At 38.0% G+C, this 19,856-nt stretch overlaps 1 protein-coding gene across 1 annotated transcript; it reads right to left on the bottom strand.

Annotated features, from left to right (window-relative positions):
- Window positions 1-28: 28 nt before the first annotated feature.
- On the bottom strand, window positions 29-19,124 carry LOC149088599 (apical endosomal glycoprotein-like). Its single transcript, XM_089248080.1, has 9 exons — window positions 18,746-19,124; window positions 15,320-15,448; window positions 14,067-14,326; window positions 12,086-12,182; window positions 11,735-11,893; window positions 9,568-9,780; window positions 8,435-8,526; window positions 4,724-4,811; window positions 29-273 (listed from the first exon to the last, which is right to left on the bottom strand). Exons 1-9 carry the CDS (start codon window positions 18,804-18,806, stop codon window positions 257-259), a joined length of 1,116 nt encoding a protein of 371 aa, XP_089104206.1. The 5' UTR covers window positions 18,807-19,124; the 3' UTR covers window positions 29-256.
- Between the last annotated feature and the right edge of the window lie 732 nt (window positions 19,125-19,856).

Genomic DNA, 19,856 nt, shown 5'->3' on the forward strand with positions numbered 1-19,856 from the left:
GAAATACAATAGCATTGTTTTTTTTTTTAGAAATACTGTATCTTTATTTTCACATTTAGCAAGTTTTTATTGTGGGGCAGGAGAAATCCAAATTTATTATTAAAAAAGCAAATCAATGAAACAAATACGTAGCGTTGAATTGTGGTTCTCTGAGTGAGAAAAAAAAAATCACGAAACAAACACGAATTTTCGTAACAAAGTTTCTATATCTTTTCAGTATACGTAGATAATCTCTACTGATACGGCTCGCTCTCTTCTAATTTATAGATAGTCCTGAAAAATAAATAAACGATGCTGTGAGTACACATTTTTCATAAATGCTTTATGTACGTTTTTAACTTTGACGATCTCGGTTTGATGATAATAATTGATAAATGTTATGTAATAGAAACTTACACTTTGATCTCCAACGACTCCGTCTAAAACTCCACCCTGACAAAGTGGAGCCCGTGGATAAACGTTGATTAGAGAAAGGGACGAAGAGGAGGCCGGATGAACGTTGATCAGAAACGTGGGTGGAAAAAGTTTGAGAACCCGTGAGATATGTAGGCGTAAGCAAAGGGGGGTTTCGGGTTCTAACCCCCCTTCCCTTGAGCTAAGATTATAGTGTTATTTTGCAGGAAAAAACGTAAACACACCCCCCCCCCCACCAGAAGGAAAAAAAATCTCAAACCCCCCTCGAGAAAATTCTGCGTACGCCTATGTATGTAGGGTTTACCACTTGCTCCTTTTGTGACTGATGTTGAACGAGGTCAGTCGTGTGTAAGATTGTAAACTTCATGATGAAAAAGCAATAATTTTAAAAGGGCGTTAGTAAAAAATGATGGAGCTTATATAAGGAAAATAAGGTTGCACCAAAATCGCACCTACGCACCTGTAGTCGCTGAGCATCAGATGATGGAAATATCACCTTCCGATGCGAGAATGGAGATGGATGATATCCACATCATTACGCTGTTCCAAGAACCGAACCTATTCGCCATGCCGTGAATTCCGGAACCCCAGAGTTGACTAGACTCCGATATATTCAAGACACGGGATTCTCCTCCTCCCGCTCCAGCCACTGAAATAAATGGGACTCAACTCGCATCTCCTCATAGGACTCTAATTGAACCTTCCGTTGTCCGATCAACGTAACTGCTTAAATGCAATGTAAATTACGAAACATTATGCCTAATAACTCTGGGCCCGGAATAATCAAAGATGCCAGATTTTAATGCCGGTACTTACAGGGTGTCCCCACAAAGGATTCACTGATTTTAAACTGAAATAACTCGGGAACGGTGATCGATCGGAGAATAAAGCAAGCGGTATGTTTATATTGAAAGCCGTAAAAATCTGATGCAGAAGTTTCAAAATTAGTTAGAAAATATTGCAGACGGGAGCACTGTATGCTATAATCGCAGTTTGGAGTCCGAGAAATAGGCTATAAACTGTCCTTTGCAAGCAATCACTGCAATCACATCACAATAGATTCAAAAATGCGCAAATTTCGCAGCACAGAGAGAGTGCAAACGAACACTAATGAATGGTACGTTGCAGTTTTGGAAAAGTTTATCGCCTGGGTTGAAGCAGCACCTCAACGTCATTCAGACTACCTAGCAAGTTTGCCACATTTTGAAACACAGCATCCCATTTCGTTTCTTCTTATTTTGGCGTAGAATCTTCCTGATTGGCTCACAAATACCACGTAGTGATTGGATGTGGGGCATAGAAATCGCCAATTCTGAGCCCGATCATTTCTTTTCCTCACAACGGTGATACCGACACGAGCACGGAATTTTTTTTTCTCTGAATATTCTGAGGGAAAATGGACTACTTACTGACGTCACAAGCAGACTGCGGAGGCCTTCTGGTTGGAGGATCGACGAAGCACTTCGTGGTTCATGCAAGATGGGGCCCAACCACATTGTACTACAATGGTTTTTGCCTTTCTTGAGGAATACTTCGGAAATAGAGTCATTGCATTGAACTATTCCACATTTACTATATCAGGCAAAGATTGGCCTCCATGCTCACCCGATGTTACACCCCTGCTGCTGCTTTCTGCGGGGCAAATTGAAGGACACTGTTTTTCGGAGCAATCCTACAGTACTGGGCGAGCTTCAAGATTTGATCTGGGATGCATGTTCGATAATTGCCGTTGAGGCACTACAGAGAGTGACTGAAAATTACATTTTCCGTTATCACCCTCTTTGTACTACGAAAGGTACACATTTTTGAATCTATTGTGATGTGATTGCAACGACTGCTTGCAAAGGACAGTTTATAGCCGATTTCTCGGACATCAAACTGCGATTACATGATACAGCTACCCCTCTGTCTGAAATATTTTCTAACTAATTTTGAAACTTCTGCATCAGATTTTTACGGCTTTGAAAATAAACAAACCGCTTGCGTTATTCTCCTATCAATCACCGTTTCAGAGTTATTTCAGTTTAAAATCAGGGAATCCTTTGTGGGACACCCTGTACAAGATTTTAATTATTGTATTAAAAATCTCTCATTCTCTGAAGCTTATTTGCAATTTTATAGTGTGTGATTACTTTCCCTTCGTGATCAAACATCAAATTGAAGGGCGCAGCCCTCACCACAGCATCGAAATATTTAAGAAGGTAAAACTAGTTTCACCGCTCTGGGCGAGTGGTTATAGTGACGGACTCGCGATGCGAGGATCCGGGTTCGAACCCCACAGTGGTGGTCGGCTGAAGTTGGTTTTCTGTGGTTCTCAACTTCAAGGCGCAAATGCGAGCCGATCTCCCCGTTAAAAAGTCTCGCCACAGACAGCAACAGTCCTACTATAAATCATTCAATCATTACACTTCACTCATAGCTAGAAAAAAACTGGTGGCAGATGGCAGCACTACACATAACAAGCATTACACAGAAACAAACTTTACGTCAGGTTGCACTACACGTACACGCACATTGGTTGAGAGGTTCCGCGGGGAGTGTGGGCGGGGGTGCATGTGTGATGTAGCAGTAGTAGGTAGGGCCTCCAAAAAATGTCTCGGGGATCCATGATGTCTTAAATCAGCCACCTCGTTGGGCAATTTGCCTGTTGTGGCGTTGTATTTGTATGCATATACGTATATATATTGCTTTATTAATTTTCTTTGAAAAGGAAATATGAGTCAAAGAGTGATCATACATTGACCTAACTTCTTTAGATATGTAAACTTGGGAAATAAATAAAACAGGATTCATAATTCGGGAAACTTCTTATTCTGGAATCACCTAGGAGTCCACATTCAGGCGAAGTTCTACCGTGGACTTCGCCCGACTGACTAAGATATCTTACTAACAAACGCGGTCGTATTGAAACAATCAACACACCTCTCAAATCTGGACTCCTCGGACCTATGTGATTTCGGATTAAGGAATCTTCTGGATCATGAATCAACTTTTGTTAACATCCCAAGTTTTCATATTCAAAGCTGTAATGTACGTCTTTGAGGACTTTGATTCATAGCAGTGAGCTGAAAATTTAGGTACAAGAATTAAAACTCAAAATTTCATTTAGTCATTGGTCTGATCCGAAAAAAAACCTGAAAAATATACAGTCGAATCTCGTTATGACGAACTCCAAGAAACCGGAAAAATCTCTTCACAACAACAAAATTTCGTTATAATGGAAATCCTAGTTTTTTTGTATTGTTCCTGAGATGATTAGGAAAGTGTTCGTTAGAACGAGATTTTTGCTATAACAGTATTTGTTAAGAGAAGAGGGAATTCGACTGTATTTTCTCTTTTCTTTGTTTCCGAAGATCGTACGCGTTAGATTTTCCGATTCCATGTTCTCCACAGAATATTCGGATTGGGTTCCACGTGTTCCAGCTTTTACATAAGTTAAATTTTCTCATATAAACATAAGGCATCATCAAGGAAACATATATTTTCTAGATTTTATGCCGAGGTGAACACGGAAAGAAAAGTCATTTGGACTCCGTCGGGACTCGAACCCAGGCCCTCTTGCATTTCGAGCAAGCATAATACAATCAACATGAAAATGGTAGCGTGCTTGCCCGGAATGCAAGAGGGAATGGATTCAACAGGTAAAGGAAAACAAAAGTCCGCTGTTGCAAAAACAAAAATTTCAACCGAAGGATTCGAATTATGGGTGTCTGTATTAGGGATGTCCTACTGTATCTCATGTAGACCTGATGGAAAATTTTTTCCTACAGCTGACATCAAAATGTGCACAGAACAATAAACAGATTCTAACATTGTCTCTTGAAGTTATAAGAGAAGCAACTTTCAACAATTTACACATCCGCATAGCTTGATGGACAGTACTACACACCATTTGTAGTGTACTAGCCCTAATACTCGGTTCTGCCCGGGTATTCTTCAATTACTGGGAGGATTGAAAATATGGCAAACCAATATAAAGGAATAAACTGTTGTACATGTACTGGCAGCATTAGAGATGTGACAAACCAATGTAAAGCCATATGCATGTCTGGAATATATTGTTTGAGAACCACAGTAACCAAAGTAAACATTCCGAAAGGGATTGTTGAGGCCCAAATCTATTGTTACCCGACAGTTTTTTTGCTCATTTGGGGCACTTGCCCAGCTCTGACGAACTTTTAAAGCAGCCTACGATTCAATCCGGGCCATCTGCGGTATACATGCCAAATTTGGTGACGACCGGTCTAAAATTAGATTTGTATAAAGAACAGACAGACATACTTGCACATTAATATATAAGATATTTTACCTGCTTCAGAACAATCTCCAACAACCATCACATCATCTATAGCTAGTGAAGTAGTGGTATTGGACTCGGGCCAAAAAATGAAATCAACCTAGATTACAAACGGATGAAAAATACAATACAGTAAAAAATGGCTATTTTTTTTTATTATACATTTTACCATTATCAACTCAATAAAATCCGATCCCAAAAAGGAATTGATTTTGTATTGTTACAATGTAGATTTATACGTAGGGCTTGGAAGTTTCGGCACTAAAAATGGTGGACATATGCAGAAAAAAGAAAGCACCAAAAATGCTAGACATAGCAAGAAAAAACGCACAAAAGATGCTGAAAACAGGCACTGAAAAGAAAAAAAACCTTCATAATTAATGAATAATAAAGTAACTGAAAAAGTTACGATATTAGACACGAAAACATTGGCTAAAATTATTACTGCAATTAAATCAATCTACGTTTTCTATCTATGACAGTGTATAACAGCTGCATCCTTAAGCCAAATTGTTTTTATCGAGCCAAAAAAAGGCTTTTAATCACGATTAAATAAAGTCGGAGGCTAGTTCGATTCAATCAAATATTTAATTGCTTTGCATGCAAAATAATGCTTGCAAAGAATGTGCTAATGAAAGAATAATAATTACGTGGAAACTATAACGCATTCATTCTCGTGCGGCTTAACGAGTTGAAGATTTTAAAAACAACAATTCTCTCGAAATTCTTAATGACAAATATTTCTAAAAATTCTACAGGAGAGATTACGGTGCAAAAAATATTTTAAACAGGCATTCAAGCAGGAAAAATTCAAAAAAGGTATTTTTGCAAAACAAATTTGAAAATAGGCAAAACAAAGCATTGCATTCACGGCGTTTTACCTGAACTTCCGGCTCTATTTATAAGACATTAGATATTTTTACATTCTCCAGACCACAGGCACGGACTTATATCATTAGTCAATCCATTAAGAGATTGAATCCGTGAGCGAGAAAGATGTGACTTTGTTGATAGTTGTTTGTGGTCTGAAACACCATTATTGCATGGGGGGGGGGAAATTAAATAAACAAAGGAAATTTAGATAATGCAGGGAAAACAGTTGTACCATGCCCATAGTAAACGCTGAAACACTTGAAATGGTTTTAATAGTATTGCATTCCAGCTAATATATCAGGAGTGCAAATGATTAGAAATACACAAAAAACACACATTAGCTTGCAATTGAGTGTGGCTTTAAATCTTTGGCTGTGGCCTTGACAGAGATTTTGTAAGTACGCAACGTTTTACTGTAAAAAATTATGCGTTTGTTTTTGTCGTGTTTGTTCTCACCATTGCAAGTTCAGTGAACTATGCAGGGTGTCCCATCAAGACCACACTGTGCACAGCCAGATTTCTCGATTGGAATACATAAAAAATGCCCAAAGAACCGTACCTGTACGACCCATAATTTTCGAGAAAAATGCGAAAGAAAAGTATGACGTCATATCCGGTGTAAGAAAAGCGTGTGCAGTCAGCCATTCCAAAGGCGCGCGCATGCATACCTCGATATGCACGGTGGATATTTTGAACATCTTCCTATGTAAACATATGCAAATACCAAGGTTGTTCATGCTTTCAATAAAGTAGTTTTTTTCCTTGCACCGGACATGTCGTCATACTTTTTTTTCGCATTTTTCTCGAAAACTATGGATCGTACAGATACAGTTATTTGGCAATTTTTTATGTATTCCAAGCGAGGAATCTGGCTGTGCAGAGTTGGGGTGGTCTTGATTGGCCACCCTGTATATTTGATTATTACATGCATAATCTATGCGATCACCTGGTGAAGCATAGTAAGTTCTTAAATCATACCATGCACTCTGAATAAAGTTATTAAAATTTCTCACAAATGGTAGAGCATCGTGTAATTTTTAACAGTATAAAATTTGAAATTTCCTTAGTTTACCTCGCAACACTCAACTTACACCAATTTTTAGTATTTTTTGCCATTAAATACAATTCATATTTTAAATTTTATATAGTTCTGTGTACATCTCTTTCCTATAAAAAAATTCAGCGGTCCCCATTTTTTTTCTTTTCATTCACCTTTGATTATTTCCCGGTTTTTGTAGGAAAAGTATAACGTTTATAATGTGTGTGGAAAGCGTCCAACAAAAACTTTCACCAAGTGAATTTCCTTAGGAGGAAAAAAATGAGATAATATTTTATTGTTCATCAGTGCCGGGTACAGCAAATGTGTACGTCGTACATCGCGGATGTTGTATCTCTAATGAAATCACCTAGCATCAAAGGAACTGGCAGAGAGAACTAAAGATTTAAAAACATTTAATTTTCCTTCCCGCAACTATGATGCAGAATAATTATGCATTTCATTTACATAATTACGTTTCTACAGCCATTATTGCAACTTTGGTGTGTATGTATATATATATATATATATATATATATATATTATTATATATTGGTACTTTTTATTTGAAAAAATGATTTATACCGTATATACTCGTGTATAAGCCCGACCCTCTCACTTCAGGACCACCAAAACAGCAATAAATTGAAAACCCGTGTATAAGCCGACCCCAAAAAAGTCCACGCATATTTTAGAGAAAAAAGATCTTATATTTTCATGCAAAATGAATAGCTTGCGGAAACTTACAATAGAAAATGATTCAAACTTTTAAATCCATTTCTTCTGAGTCTCCAATCATAATCCATCAGATCATCATGCTGGGTGCGGCATCTTCGTTTTTATCCTCATCTGGGCTGTCATCGCCATTGTCACTTTCAAAGAGGATATCATCTTCAGTTCCGTTCATAGCATTGCTGATGCAACACTTTTTGAAGGACAGAATGATAATTTCGGTGGAAACAGTCCATGCGTCATGTACCCATTGACACACTAGGTTAACGTCAGGTTTCTTCAAGGCACCAGTTTCTTTAGCATCGGAACCAAGGCCGCAACTAGGTGGGTGCAGACGGGTCTGGTGCGCCGGACTAGTGGCGCGCAAATTTCACTCTTTAATCTCCCCTTCAACTTTATGAGGAGGCGCCAAAATGCGTGCTTGATCGGAACTCATCCATTCGATCCACAAATTGCTCAAATAGTCTTTGAGAGGCTTGTTGATGCTCACATCTAAAGGCTGTACAATCAACGTTAGCCCACCTGGTATCAAAGCCAAAGATGTTTTCGATTTCTTTGACATTATCGGTTGTGTGGGGTTTGAACATATCCCATACCAATAATGCCGGTTTCTCGAACACTGCAACAAAAATGACTACTGATTGCGGGGGGGGGGGGGGTCGATATTTTCTCACCAAAAACTCTGATCCCGAGTATAAACCGACCCCTCCCCCCACTTGACGAACGAATTTTTCCACAAAAAAACTCGGCACTCGGCTTATACACGAGTATATACGGTGTATCAAAAATACTCACTATGCTGTATTATTTTCCCAACAATATTTTTTTGTATTTTTTATCTTGGTAATTTTACCCTGTTTCAAGGTACAAGCCCGTTGCTGAAAAATGTTGTTCCATGGTGAATTGAAATATTTTATGATTACAGTAAGAAAGGAAAGTAGTTTAAAATTTATATGACGTTTCATACAGTATGCAGATACTGAAAATGAATCTAGTGGAATTTTATGGTAAAAATTGTGACTGAGAAAAAAAAAGTTCGAAAAATAATGTGCCGGGGTATAACAGTCTTCCCTATAGCAAACCTGAAATTTGGATGTTGCTTCAATTCTAGCTTCGGCATATGTCCATTCCCTGTCCTCGGTATTGTTTCTATTTGTCTCCCAGGCTATAGTACCTAACATTACAAAAAAAAAAATTTTTTTTTTAAATTGAATACTCAAATTTCATCAAACTTTGAATTTTCTTATAAAACTTGAACTAAGATATTTCATGGTAATGATAAAAAGCATTATTTGATATCACAGTTGTCTTACATTATTGATTTTTTTTACAGGGGTGTAAAACGTTGTTGTAACACAACGGTGCTGTTTATTAAAGAAAATTTAACAAGAACTTTTTCTGCGGGCACGGTCGATGCGATACTCGCCTAAGGCTGGTATTACACTAGAAAACTTTGATAAAAAGTCTTTTATAAAACTTGAAAAATGTAACCAATGAATACATCTGTTACATTCGAGCGAAATTAACTGATCGGTCTATTGGTTGCATTTTTCAAGTTTTATAAACGAACTTTTATCAAACTTTTATAGTGTAATCCCGGCCTAAAGCACCAAAGGATGTCTAAAGGTATCGCGAGTTCGATGTCTGAGTCGTCCTTGTGAAAAACTTTCCTGACGCGGAGACACGATAAATACGGTCACAGCATGACCAAGGAAAAAGATTGTTGCCTCAGGGAGTCCCACAGTAAGGGGTTAGCGCACCAGTGTGTGTAAAAAAAGGAGCAAAATGTCGAGCCCTTCCGTTCATAATCGGCAATAAATTGTAGGTATATGTCTAATTAGCCCTCGTGTGTGTAAAACAACCGTGGTGCGAAAAAATTATGACTACCATTTAGAAATAATCAAATACATAAACTTTTCCGGCGCTGCATGATTTTCTTTATTACCATAGCTATGGCTAATTATAAATTACCATAATTATCACAAAAAAATACGCAAGTACGCCAAAGCGGCGATGACCCAGAATCATAGGGACATAGGACATCAGATATATAGTGGCCGGCTAAAGCCCGGCGGAAGCCCGAATTTCGGACATTGGCTGGGTCGGCTTGGGGCTTTGGCAGTAACACATTTATGTTTTGATTTTTATACACTAGAAATTGAATATAAGGTTCTTCGCTTTCAAACAAAAATTATACGAGATGCAATGATTTCACCTTCTGAGGTTGTGTTTTTCATGTAGTGGACATACACCTCTAAGATTGCCTGTGTTACATTGTCGCTCCAAAACCAAGACGTTGAATCAGCGTTGATGTAGTAATAGAAACTAAGGCAAGATGGAGATACTTCTGGTGCATCATACATTGGACTGCTAAGGGTTACGTTTTCTGTAGTTGATATTTCTGAAGCTGAAGCGTACCAATAATTACCTGAATTAAAAAAAAAAGATCACAACATCACATTCTTTTTCTAACTTTAATTCACACTGATACTATCCTATTGAACTCAGTAGTTTCACTGTGGATTTCAGTGGTGACTGCCAAAGTGGGAACGAAGCTTGACTAGAAAAATTCCCATAAATGGTCCCATGGCCATGCCGGAACGCGTTAGGTAGTGAACAGAACAGAATCAGCAAAGTCGGTGTAAAATCGCTAATTTTGTGTACGTACTACGATTCGGCTCCTCCTGCGATTGAGAATTTCCCATAATTGTCTGTCCATTGATGTGAAAATGATGCAGAGTCGTGTGAAATTTCCAACATGGATCTGGTTTTGAATCGTTATCTACTCACTATCAATTTTAATGCTTCATCTTTCTTTCTTTCAAACCAAGCAACAACTCATGTCTATCGCCATGGAAAATTCTGTGGTGTTTGATCAGAGCATGATATCTCCAAAAAATGGCTTTTTGATCTAAAAGTCTTGCTAATTATAACTAATAAGAAGTGAGGTGAATGCGCAAATATGTGCGTACGGGTAAACAACATGCTGATGTATAATATTTTCATTTTTATTTGTGAGTATTCTTTATTTTTGGTTTTTAAATGACAATGAAAATGCTTATATCTCAAAAATGTGATTTTGGAGTCTCTATCTCTCTCTCTCTCCCACGCACGCACATTCTGACCCAACACCACAGAATTTACTACCTAGTGAGTTGTGCCGGAAGTGTAAGTGTGTATCTAATGTTGTATCTGATTTTTCAGTGCTGGCAAAACACTATATTCCCACTCTGACATGTTATTATGTATGTCCAAGTAATATGGAGGGAGGGAGAGAAAATAGCACTCATGGTGTATTGATGTTGCCATCTACAGAGTGGATACTACCGACTGTCCAATTATTACAGACGTGATTCCTTTTGAAAAACTAATAGGAAAAGATGTTTTGAAATTTTGTGACGTGTCAGTTTTTAACGGTTAGTTACGCACCAAACGCCGAACGAAAAAAAATGTCCCCCCCCCCCCATGTGGTTGTCGCTAATTGAAAATGAGCTGAAATGTTCAATCCCGTTCGAAGCCAAGTTCAGTTATTTTCTTTCACGATTGGCATTTTTTCTCTTTATGTAGAGTGACATTAACCTTGTCATTACGCGTTACCTTCGCCCCACTATATTGGCAAATTTATCACCAGATATCTAAAGTGTTAGCCAAACGAGATTGTTCCCCCAATTGTTTCCCCCAAAATGAAGACTTTTTTTTCTTTGCCAAAATGTGATGATAAGTTTTTTGAGGGGGGAAAGGCCAAGGAAAAAACTGGTTTGAGCTTTAGATTTCTTGATTACTCTTAGGGTTATAGTATATTGCTATCAGCTTGAAAACACATTTGTGTTTTGCTTAAATAAATTACGTTCCAAACAACGTGTGGCTGCAACTTCAAAAAAAAAAAAAATGTGTGTAGGCTGAGTCATATACATGGCCGCAAATTTTGACGTGAATACTTTTTTTGTGCCTTGTGTGTGAGTGTGTGAATCGCGTTTTAGCTACTGGCATAATTTCATTACGTCATTATCATCGGCTTTGTGTTTGCAATAGCTAACAAACGATACCAATGTCGTCTATTTTCGTTGTGAACTGCTGGAAATATAGCGGAAAACTATTTGTTATGAATCAGGGCAGTGGGGCTGGTGCCCAGACTGGAAGAGATATTGAAATCGGAGTGATATCATCGAATGCACCTTTGAAATGTGCATCTGACGAAAGCATTGCTTTTTTTGGCTTGCGCTGCGTATCTCCTGAGATATGCCCGTTAAAAGAATTTCGTCGCGCAACTTTCTGCGAACCTCCCAATATCGTCAGGTGATTTGAAACACGTATTCACGTCAAAATGTTAGTAATTATTATACTCCTTTTTGTGTTGAACCTGATTAAAAATAAAAAATTACCTTCTTTTGTTCCAAGACTGTGATCTGCATACGGATCGACTTCAGAACGGTTATGGATGGAAACATCTCCTGACCATCTCCAAGAAAAGTGCTCTGATTTTTGTGGGGCTTTGAAGCCACAATCATCATAATCAAACGTACAAAGATCTGTGGCTTCTTCTACAGTAAAAAAGCAAATATATGTTTACAACTATCGAGATTTTGAAGCACCATGTAAATAATCAAAATATAAAAATATTTCGTAATTTTTGCAGTTCACAGTAATATTTGCACCTGATTCATAAAATACAGACTGGTCTTTAGGCATTTTCACAAGTGCAAAAAAGAAATTTAAAGACTAGTCCAACCTACTTGTAGAAGGTGGGCATTCTTCTTTGTTGTATTCTATATCGTCCAGAGCCACGTCACCAGAAAATCTGTAAGTACCATCGGTTGCCACAAAAAGAATCTGTAAATAAGTTTATGAAGTGCAAAATTCATAGTATTCGGGTTGTTGGTGGGAAAACTATGAGTACCGGGATTGGAAAAATATTGTCCAACCATATATTACATGCTCGGGGGCATGTAAAAATTCTTACCGGACATGTATTTTTTTTTTTTCAACCACATGCCCGACACGTAAAAAAAAAAGTGTTTTTATTATGATTATCGGCGGCGATGAAGTGTCTCTTCAACATCCTTTCTTTTTGACATTTGATAAAAGGCCTTGAAGGACTAAAATGTTTTGTTACTGAAATTACAACCAGGCCGTTATCAGTCATTTTGCGACTCACCACAATAACTGTATGGGTGCGTAATAAGACAAATACGGGTTTTTACGGCGCTTACCCCTAGTAAAATAAATGGCGTATATAAAATATGGGCACTTAATCTAGATTTGAAGGCATGCTTGAATAACCGGTTGAGAAGAAAAAGGCTTGGGTAAGGACTTCCTAGACTCGCGGCGTATTAACTTTTGTTAACGGCAGCTCTTAAATAACAATTATTTAAGAGTTACTCCAGTTACATTTAATTTCTAGCTAGGACGTTTTTCGACACTTGCGATGAATTATTTAATAAACTCCTTTTTATATATTTTATTGTTACGGCCCTTAATATTTTGCGGCCTGGTTCTTCTGTGGCCCTCGTACCTGCCCATGTCTGGTCCTAGAACGTAAATAGGTTATGATTCCATGAGCGAAGTGAGCAGTAACTTTCACGGTCGGTGTCTATTTTGGGGGGGGGGGGGTGTTATTGAAAATAAGGATTTATCGGGCTCTTTGACCAGCAGAAGCTCTTTATTCCAATTTATAAATTAGCAATTTTTAGCAATAGGATTTTTTTTTACTTTTAGCAACTCTTTTGACGGGAATTTTAATGCTTTAAATGCTTTTAGAAACTCTTTTGGTAACTCAGAATTTCTTTGGAAGAAATTCCTTGCGCCCCTTCAAATACATTTTCTGCCCACTCCAAACGTCGTAACAATAGGCGAGCAGATACGGTCAAACTCGGTTATAACGACAGTGCAGATTTCACAATGTTTTGTCGTTGTAAGCAAGGTGTCGTTACAAACGAGGATGACTTTTTTCTTTACGAGAAAAATAATAATCAGATAAAATCAAAATTTCTTATTTCATTATGGTAATGGTGGCCATATTTGACAGAGGGAAACTGAGAAAATCAATACGTGACATCACCGATTCTCACCAAATGGTTTGCCATTGCATCTACTAGCTGGTTCGCAGCTGTGTCACTCATTCTTCATGACAATGATTGTCTGCACATGAGGCCAATGTCATAATCGACAAGCTGTGCGAATACGGTTGGGAAGTGTTACCTCGTGCACCTTACAGTCCGGACATGATTCGACCAGACTTGGACTTGAAAAGAAAAAAAAAACCTATGCGTGAACGTCATTTTCCTTCTCTGGAAGAGCTTCCTGCCGTCGTTACCCGAACCATTTGCCATTTCACCAATTTTATGCAATAAAGTCAACGTCACTATGAAAACCTTACGTGAGTGCCAGCAATACACGGAATGAACTGTTAATCGTACAACTTGCATTTTATAAAATACTCTGATTTGATTATTTCCAGTGACTTGATTTCGTGCAGCGTCCTCTATCGACAAAAAATTTTTACCGATTTTTTTTTTGTACCAAAAATAATCTCTCCTTCGTGAGAAGGTGATTATGTGCAGACGTGATTATGTGCAGACCGTATTCAAATAAAATTCATTTTTTTGTGAATTTTTGAGCTATTCACGAATTTATGGGACACCCTGTACTTTGAAGTTGCTGAAGGGAAAATAAAAAGTTTCAAAAATTAATAATAAATTAAATTGAATCCCTTACTTGATAGATTGATTTGTATCTTTCTCTCTTCAAATTCAGGATCGACTGGTACCAATGATCGCCTTGGGAACCTTTCCTGGTGAAAATTTGTACCCATGGATAATACCTTCTCCTGGCAGTTACATTGAAAGTCATAACTTGAGAACCAAACATGTAATACCAAAACTTGATACAGTAGTCACCGTAAACCCAAGGGCCAGCAAAAGCAGATTTCACAAACTGTTTCCTGGAGCCATCTACATACGCAAAATGGCCAGAAGCTACAGAAACGGGGACGGAAGGAAACTTGAACTTGATATAAATGTTACGGTAAAGGTGATAAATGGGTTATTGTACATAATAACCGGTTATTATTATTATTATGCATACTTACTAATCGTGTTGGTAAGTTTGATAAATGTATCACTTTCACCGACGAATATGCGAAATACCCTAGTGCCGTTGGTAAATTTAATAATTACTGTAAACATTAGCGCTTTTACCGGCGATTATGCATAATAAACAAGTGTCGTTGGTAAATTTGTTAAATAGTTGAGATTCACCGCCTTCATTTTTGATTATGCATAATATTTCAGGGCTTCTCCGCCCTGTGCGTCGTGGCACCCTGCTGCGCCTCCAACCTGATAAAGGTTTTACGCTCTTTGTTAAACTGCTGTGGCCAGCCGCAGATAAGAGTTGCGTGGGAAAAAGAGCACCGCATGTTGAAAAAGTTCGAGAACCGCTGCCCTAGAGTAATTGGTTTGAATTTGATAAATTTGAAAGAATTTCCCAAATGAGTTTAATCTGATGGATATAGTCGTACCTCGATATAACGATAACAAATTTTACGATCGAACCACCAATATAATGATACAATGCATGTAAGCATTATCATGTATAATATTTAATATAGTACTATTTATCTTGTTTACCAATCACTCGACGCTTACAGGTATTATGCATAATTACCTGTAAAAGTGATACATTTGCTAGTACTTATAAAATTTACCGACGACGCTTGGGTGTTGTGCATAATCACCGGTAAAAGTCATATATATTGAGAAATTCATCTAACAACAAAATGTCCGGCGATTATGCATAATAACCTGTTACTATGTACAATAACCGGATTTATCACATTTACCTTAACATGCATCATAGGTATTACGGTCCATATCCAAAGTCTAGTATCTTTTCGAAGTAGCCAGTAACTGGTCAGTCACTTTTCGAAGACGATAAATTTGTTTTTAGAAAGAAACGAAATTATAACTCACAGTTTCCATAAGTATGATCTATGGCAGGTCCTCCACTCCCATTTCCTTGACCATACGCCCATAAATTGTGAGCTGGTATTTCATAAGGGGCACAATAACCTCGTTCAAAATCGCATTTGTAGGTTTGCCCTGCAAAAATGAACAATTAAAAAAAATCATTGTTTTCAATCTGAAAAGTGTAATATGGTACGATCGCGTTTACTCAATGCTATATATTAGTAAGGGCTGTTTCACGACGTGACGCAGCAGCACCTCCTAGAGGTAGAAGGCCTCCGCAGGGCTTGCCAAGTTCATCTGTAACGTAATTAAGACTATACCTAGCAAGTTTGGCACATTTTGAACCACAGCATCCTATTTCGTTTATTCTTATTTTGGCGTAGAATCTTCCTGGTCGGCTCATAAATACCGCATGGTGATTGGATGTGGGGGCATAGAAATCGCCAATTCTGAGCCCGACAGTTTCTTTTCCGCACAACGATGATACTGGCACAAGTAGGGAATTTTTTCCTCTGAATTTTCCCCCATTTTTCTGAGGGAAAATGAACTACTTGCTGATGTCACGAGCAGTGTGCGGCCGGAGTCGGTACTAGCTGACGTCATTGCTCAAGCAGTATCGAGTTCGCCCGCTCTGCTACCCTGTTGATTACGAGAATTTTCAGTCGCTGGTACTGCCAATTTCACTGAACTATTTCCAAAATTATATTTTCGATTATTGTCATTAATATCTGCCTATTAATTAGTTTGCAGATTTTTCATTTGAGCAGTTTTCCAACTGTTTCAAAATTTAAATCGAGAAATTTTGCAATTTGCTTATGAAGTAACTTCCCTGAGGATAGTTTTCTCTGATCCATTTCAATTGGATCACGTTCGTTAACTTTCATCGGGTTGATTGAAAGGCATCTCGAGACCAGATAATTTCAATTATCGTTTTGAAGCTTCTAATATAATTTTTTATTATCTTTTTGTTTTCATTTGAATTAGGTGTGGCTTTTAGAAGCCCTGGACTTCGTTATTACCGATACAACTGCAACATGACATAAAAATATGTTAAGACAATATATGAAAAAAAATCGCGATATAAAACGTTTGAAGCTATTATTATTGCCTTTTGAATGCCAATATCAAATTATATTATTAATTATCAACTATTTTTTGAATTTAATGTGTGTATATTTCTTTTAGCCTATAGACTTATAAAATACCACACGAGCACATTTGCGATACTACAACAGCACCATGAACACGAGAGATGAGCGAGATCTTAAAACAGTAAAAATAAGCAACTGAAATGTGAAAAAACAGAGCACATTTCTCGTGTACTGATGTTGTCCGCCAAAAACAAGAAAGGTGTTTGAGCAATGACGTCACGCAATAGCTCCGCGACTACACCCACTGACCCAAGGTGGCAAGCGCGACTTGAAAGGGATGTGGCAGCCCTTACTATATACCCCTGGCTTTAAACGTGGTTTCTGTGCCCGTCGCTGTGTTTCGATTAAGTACGTAGTACATGAATAAGCCTTAAGGTGCCTACACACGTAACTGCAAGCTTGGCAAGGATGCGTGTCCAATCCTTTTGTACAGGCACGTTTGATCGTGTGTATGTGAGAATTTTGCGCAAACATCGTGACTGTACAAGCAGCTTGAGTGAATTTGCTAGTGTATACTTGTCAAGTCCCGCGTTTGTACGAGCATAACCATGCTATTTTACCACACACCAACTCCGGTCATATATCGCCTTATGACAATGCCCAGCCAATGGAGATGAGTGGGAAATGAAGGCACCATCTATCGGTAGTCGTCCAAGGTCCGTAGGTAAAGAACTTGATTCGGATGTTCTTTGGCCAGATTTGAACCCGTAGACATTGACGGTAACTTTCGTAGTGGAAGAGCATCTTCCCACTGCGCCATTAAGGCTCTAATAAGCATAACCATGCTGGTACTCGTATCAGTCTTAATCACTTTAATGAGCTCTGCTGGTGAGTGAATGAGCAAGTAAGGGGTCATTCAAGTATTACGTAAGCATATTTTCAGCCATTTTTGACCCCCTCCCCCCCCCCCTCTATTGTCAGCAAAATTTCGTCAGCAGCTTAGAATATTTCATATCTTCAAAAAGGGGTGGTTGATGACGTAAGCAACCTTCAAACCCCCCCCCCCTTGTCATCAAAAGTCAGCAAATCCGGAACCCCCTCCCCCCTTCGATGCTGACTTAATACTTGAATGACACCTAAGCATGAGTGACCAAATGAAATTATTTAGGAGAAATGAAATTATTCATTGTTTTCTTCTAGGGTACAGAATCGTTCGTGTTTTGTTACATTTCAGGTGTAAACAAGCATACAGGTTATTTCAAAAAAAAGATTGGCTAATTTTTAAAATGTGGTAGAATGCATTGAATTAATATATGTTTTGTCTAGGCGGGAATTCCACTAGCTTTTATACTTGGCGCGAAAATAGGGCACAAAGGTGCCAAGAGTACTCTTCAGAGCAAAGCCAAGGAGATGAATCACATTTAGTTTTCGACCATGCATTTTGCGGCCGCATGCCCAGGTTGACGTGTCAAAGTGTCGTTTATGTGGGAGTAAACGCTGAACAGTGATCTTAGATCCTGTATTTTATTGAAAAAAACCTTTGTTTTCGATATTATTTGGGATTATTAATTATATGATAACTGACAAAATGGTTTCCCTGTTGCAACCACTTGCAAACAAAAGCGACAAAATAGCAACGACAACACTTCACGTCCTTTCTGCTAGTAAATATAGTATTACTTTCAAACGTGACATTTCCTTGACTGCTCCAGCTGGAATGGGGAAGGGGGAGACCATAGTTGGCGGAATCCTAAGGATTCATGCCACTTCAGTCCCACAAGAGTTTTTAAGAAGCATTGTCTTAATAATTCATGAATGTACAAAGTAATGTATACGTACATTTCCCCGCGTGATTTATTGAATCATTTGTGTGCCAGATGTCTTGCATCCCGGCAACCCTTCATTGTTTTGCCTTATCTAAACCCCCTGAGTAAAGGGGGAAGGGGTGTCACTCGATTGTCGTGGAGCAACTTATATTCCGAAATTTTGAAATCAATGAATGATACGCAGTATAATTTTGAAAAATATAAGCATAATTTTTTTTAACGGTGCTGGGGGACCGTTTGTTCCCGAAAACCCCCATATGACAATATTTCAAGACCGGCAAGCCTTGTTCTTACGGGACTTGTTTTAATCAAAAAATAAACCCACACTTTTACAGTTGTATCGTGTATTTTTAAAATAGCGGTCATTTTGACCGATCCGGTAGTGTTAAAAGAAAAAATGAGATCTTGACATGAAATTAGCGACAATTATCAATATAGCTATTCAACTTGATGAAATTGAGCGGAATTGCATAAATAACATTAGGAACTGTCACACCAAAGAGTTTTTTTACCAGAAGCGCAAAATCCACAAGCCAGAAGCACTGCGCACCATATTATTTCTGCTCCCTTCATTGTGGAAACCGAGTTAAGCGATTTTGTTTAATTAATTTCAAATCTGCTATTTTTTGTTGTTGTTTTTCCTCAAACTCGGACCAAAAAACGAAGATCGAAAATTGATTTTCGCGAGAAACAACCTGCGAACCATGTAATTCAATTGTTGCGTTAAAACTTATTTTGCTAGCTTCGTGAGATAGAAAGAATATATATAGCCAGAGTTAGAGATAACCGCTATTGTCTTGGTACCATATGATAATCCTGTTCGCAGTAACAATAAACGAGGACTTTCATCCTAACTAACATCCTGAAGCAAAATTCACCGGAATAAAAAACGAAATCAGTTTTGACTCGTCACATTTCTGTAAAAGTTATCTTTTAGGGGGAGTTATTCTGGTAAATAATTCATCCAGGTCTCTATGTGTTGAAAGGGAGAAATATAATGCTGATAATGAACATAAATAAATATGATAAAGAAAAAACTCAATGATAAAGATGAATGGCAAAAGCAAAAAAACTAAAAATGGATGAAAGCAGACAAAGAGGAGAAATGTTTAAATCGTTGAAAATGGGTTGAGAGAAACCAAACTTTTTCTCTGGATACGTTTATACTTTCTAGATTAGACCGCGAATACATCTCATAAACATTCCTTTGAGGAACTTCTGATGAACTGATGCATTTTTGGAAGAGTAAATAATCCTTTGCCTGATATATAATCAAAAAATAAGACCAACGAAAAGACAAATACACTGAAAAAATACGAAATTCCTAATGTTGTGACACTATGGGTGCTGTCTTCAGAGGATAATTGTAATGTAACAACTATATCACGGTGACCGGAGATTCCACTTGGGATTCCACAAATCTCAACTCCCGGTTGCTCAGCGGAAGAACTCTACACGTCTAAACTAAAACGTCTCTACAAGTCAAACGTCGTGGTCAGACTGAAGCTGCCGCCTGCATGTAAATCCAATATAACGTTTTGATTGGTTGCTTGTGAAACGGAGGACTTATCATGGCTTAGGTTTATTAAGAGCGGGAATTGTAAGAAAATTCGAATAGACCAA

This window comes from Pholcus phalangioides, unplaced genomic scaffold (assembly GCF_987345545.1).
Source record: "Pholcus phalangioides strain wild (caught in Gottingen) unplaced genomic scaffold, Ppha-v1.0 ptg000003l_1, whole genome shotgun sequence".
NCBI lineage: Eukaryota > Metazoa > Arthropoda > Arachnida > Araneae > Pholcidae > Pholcus > Pholcus phalangioides.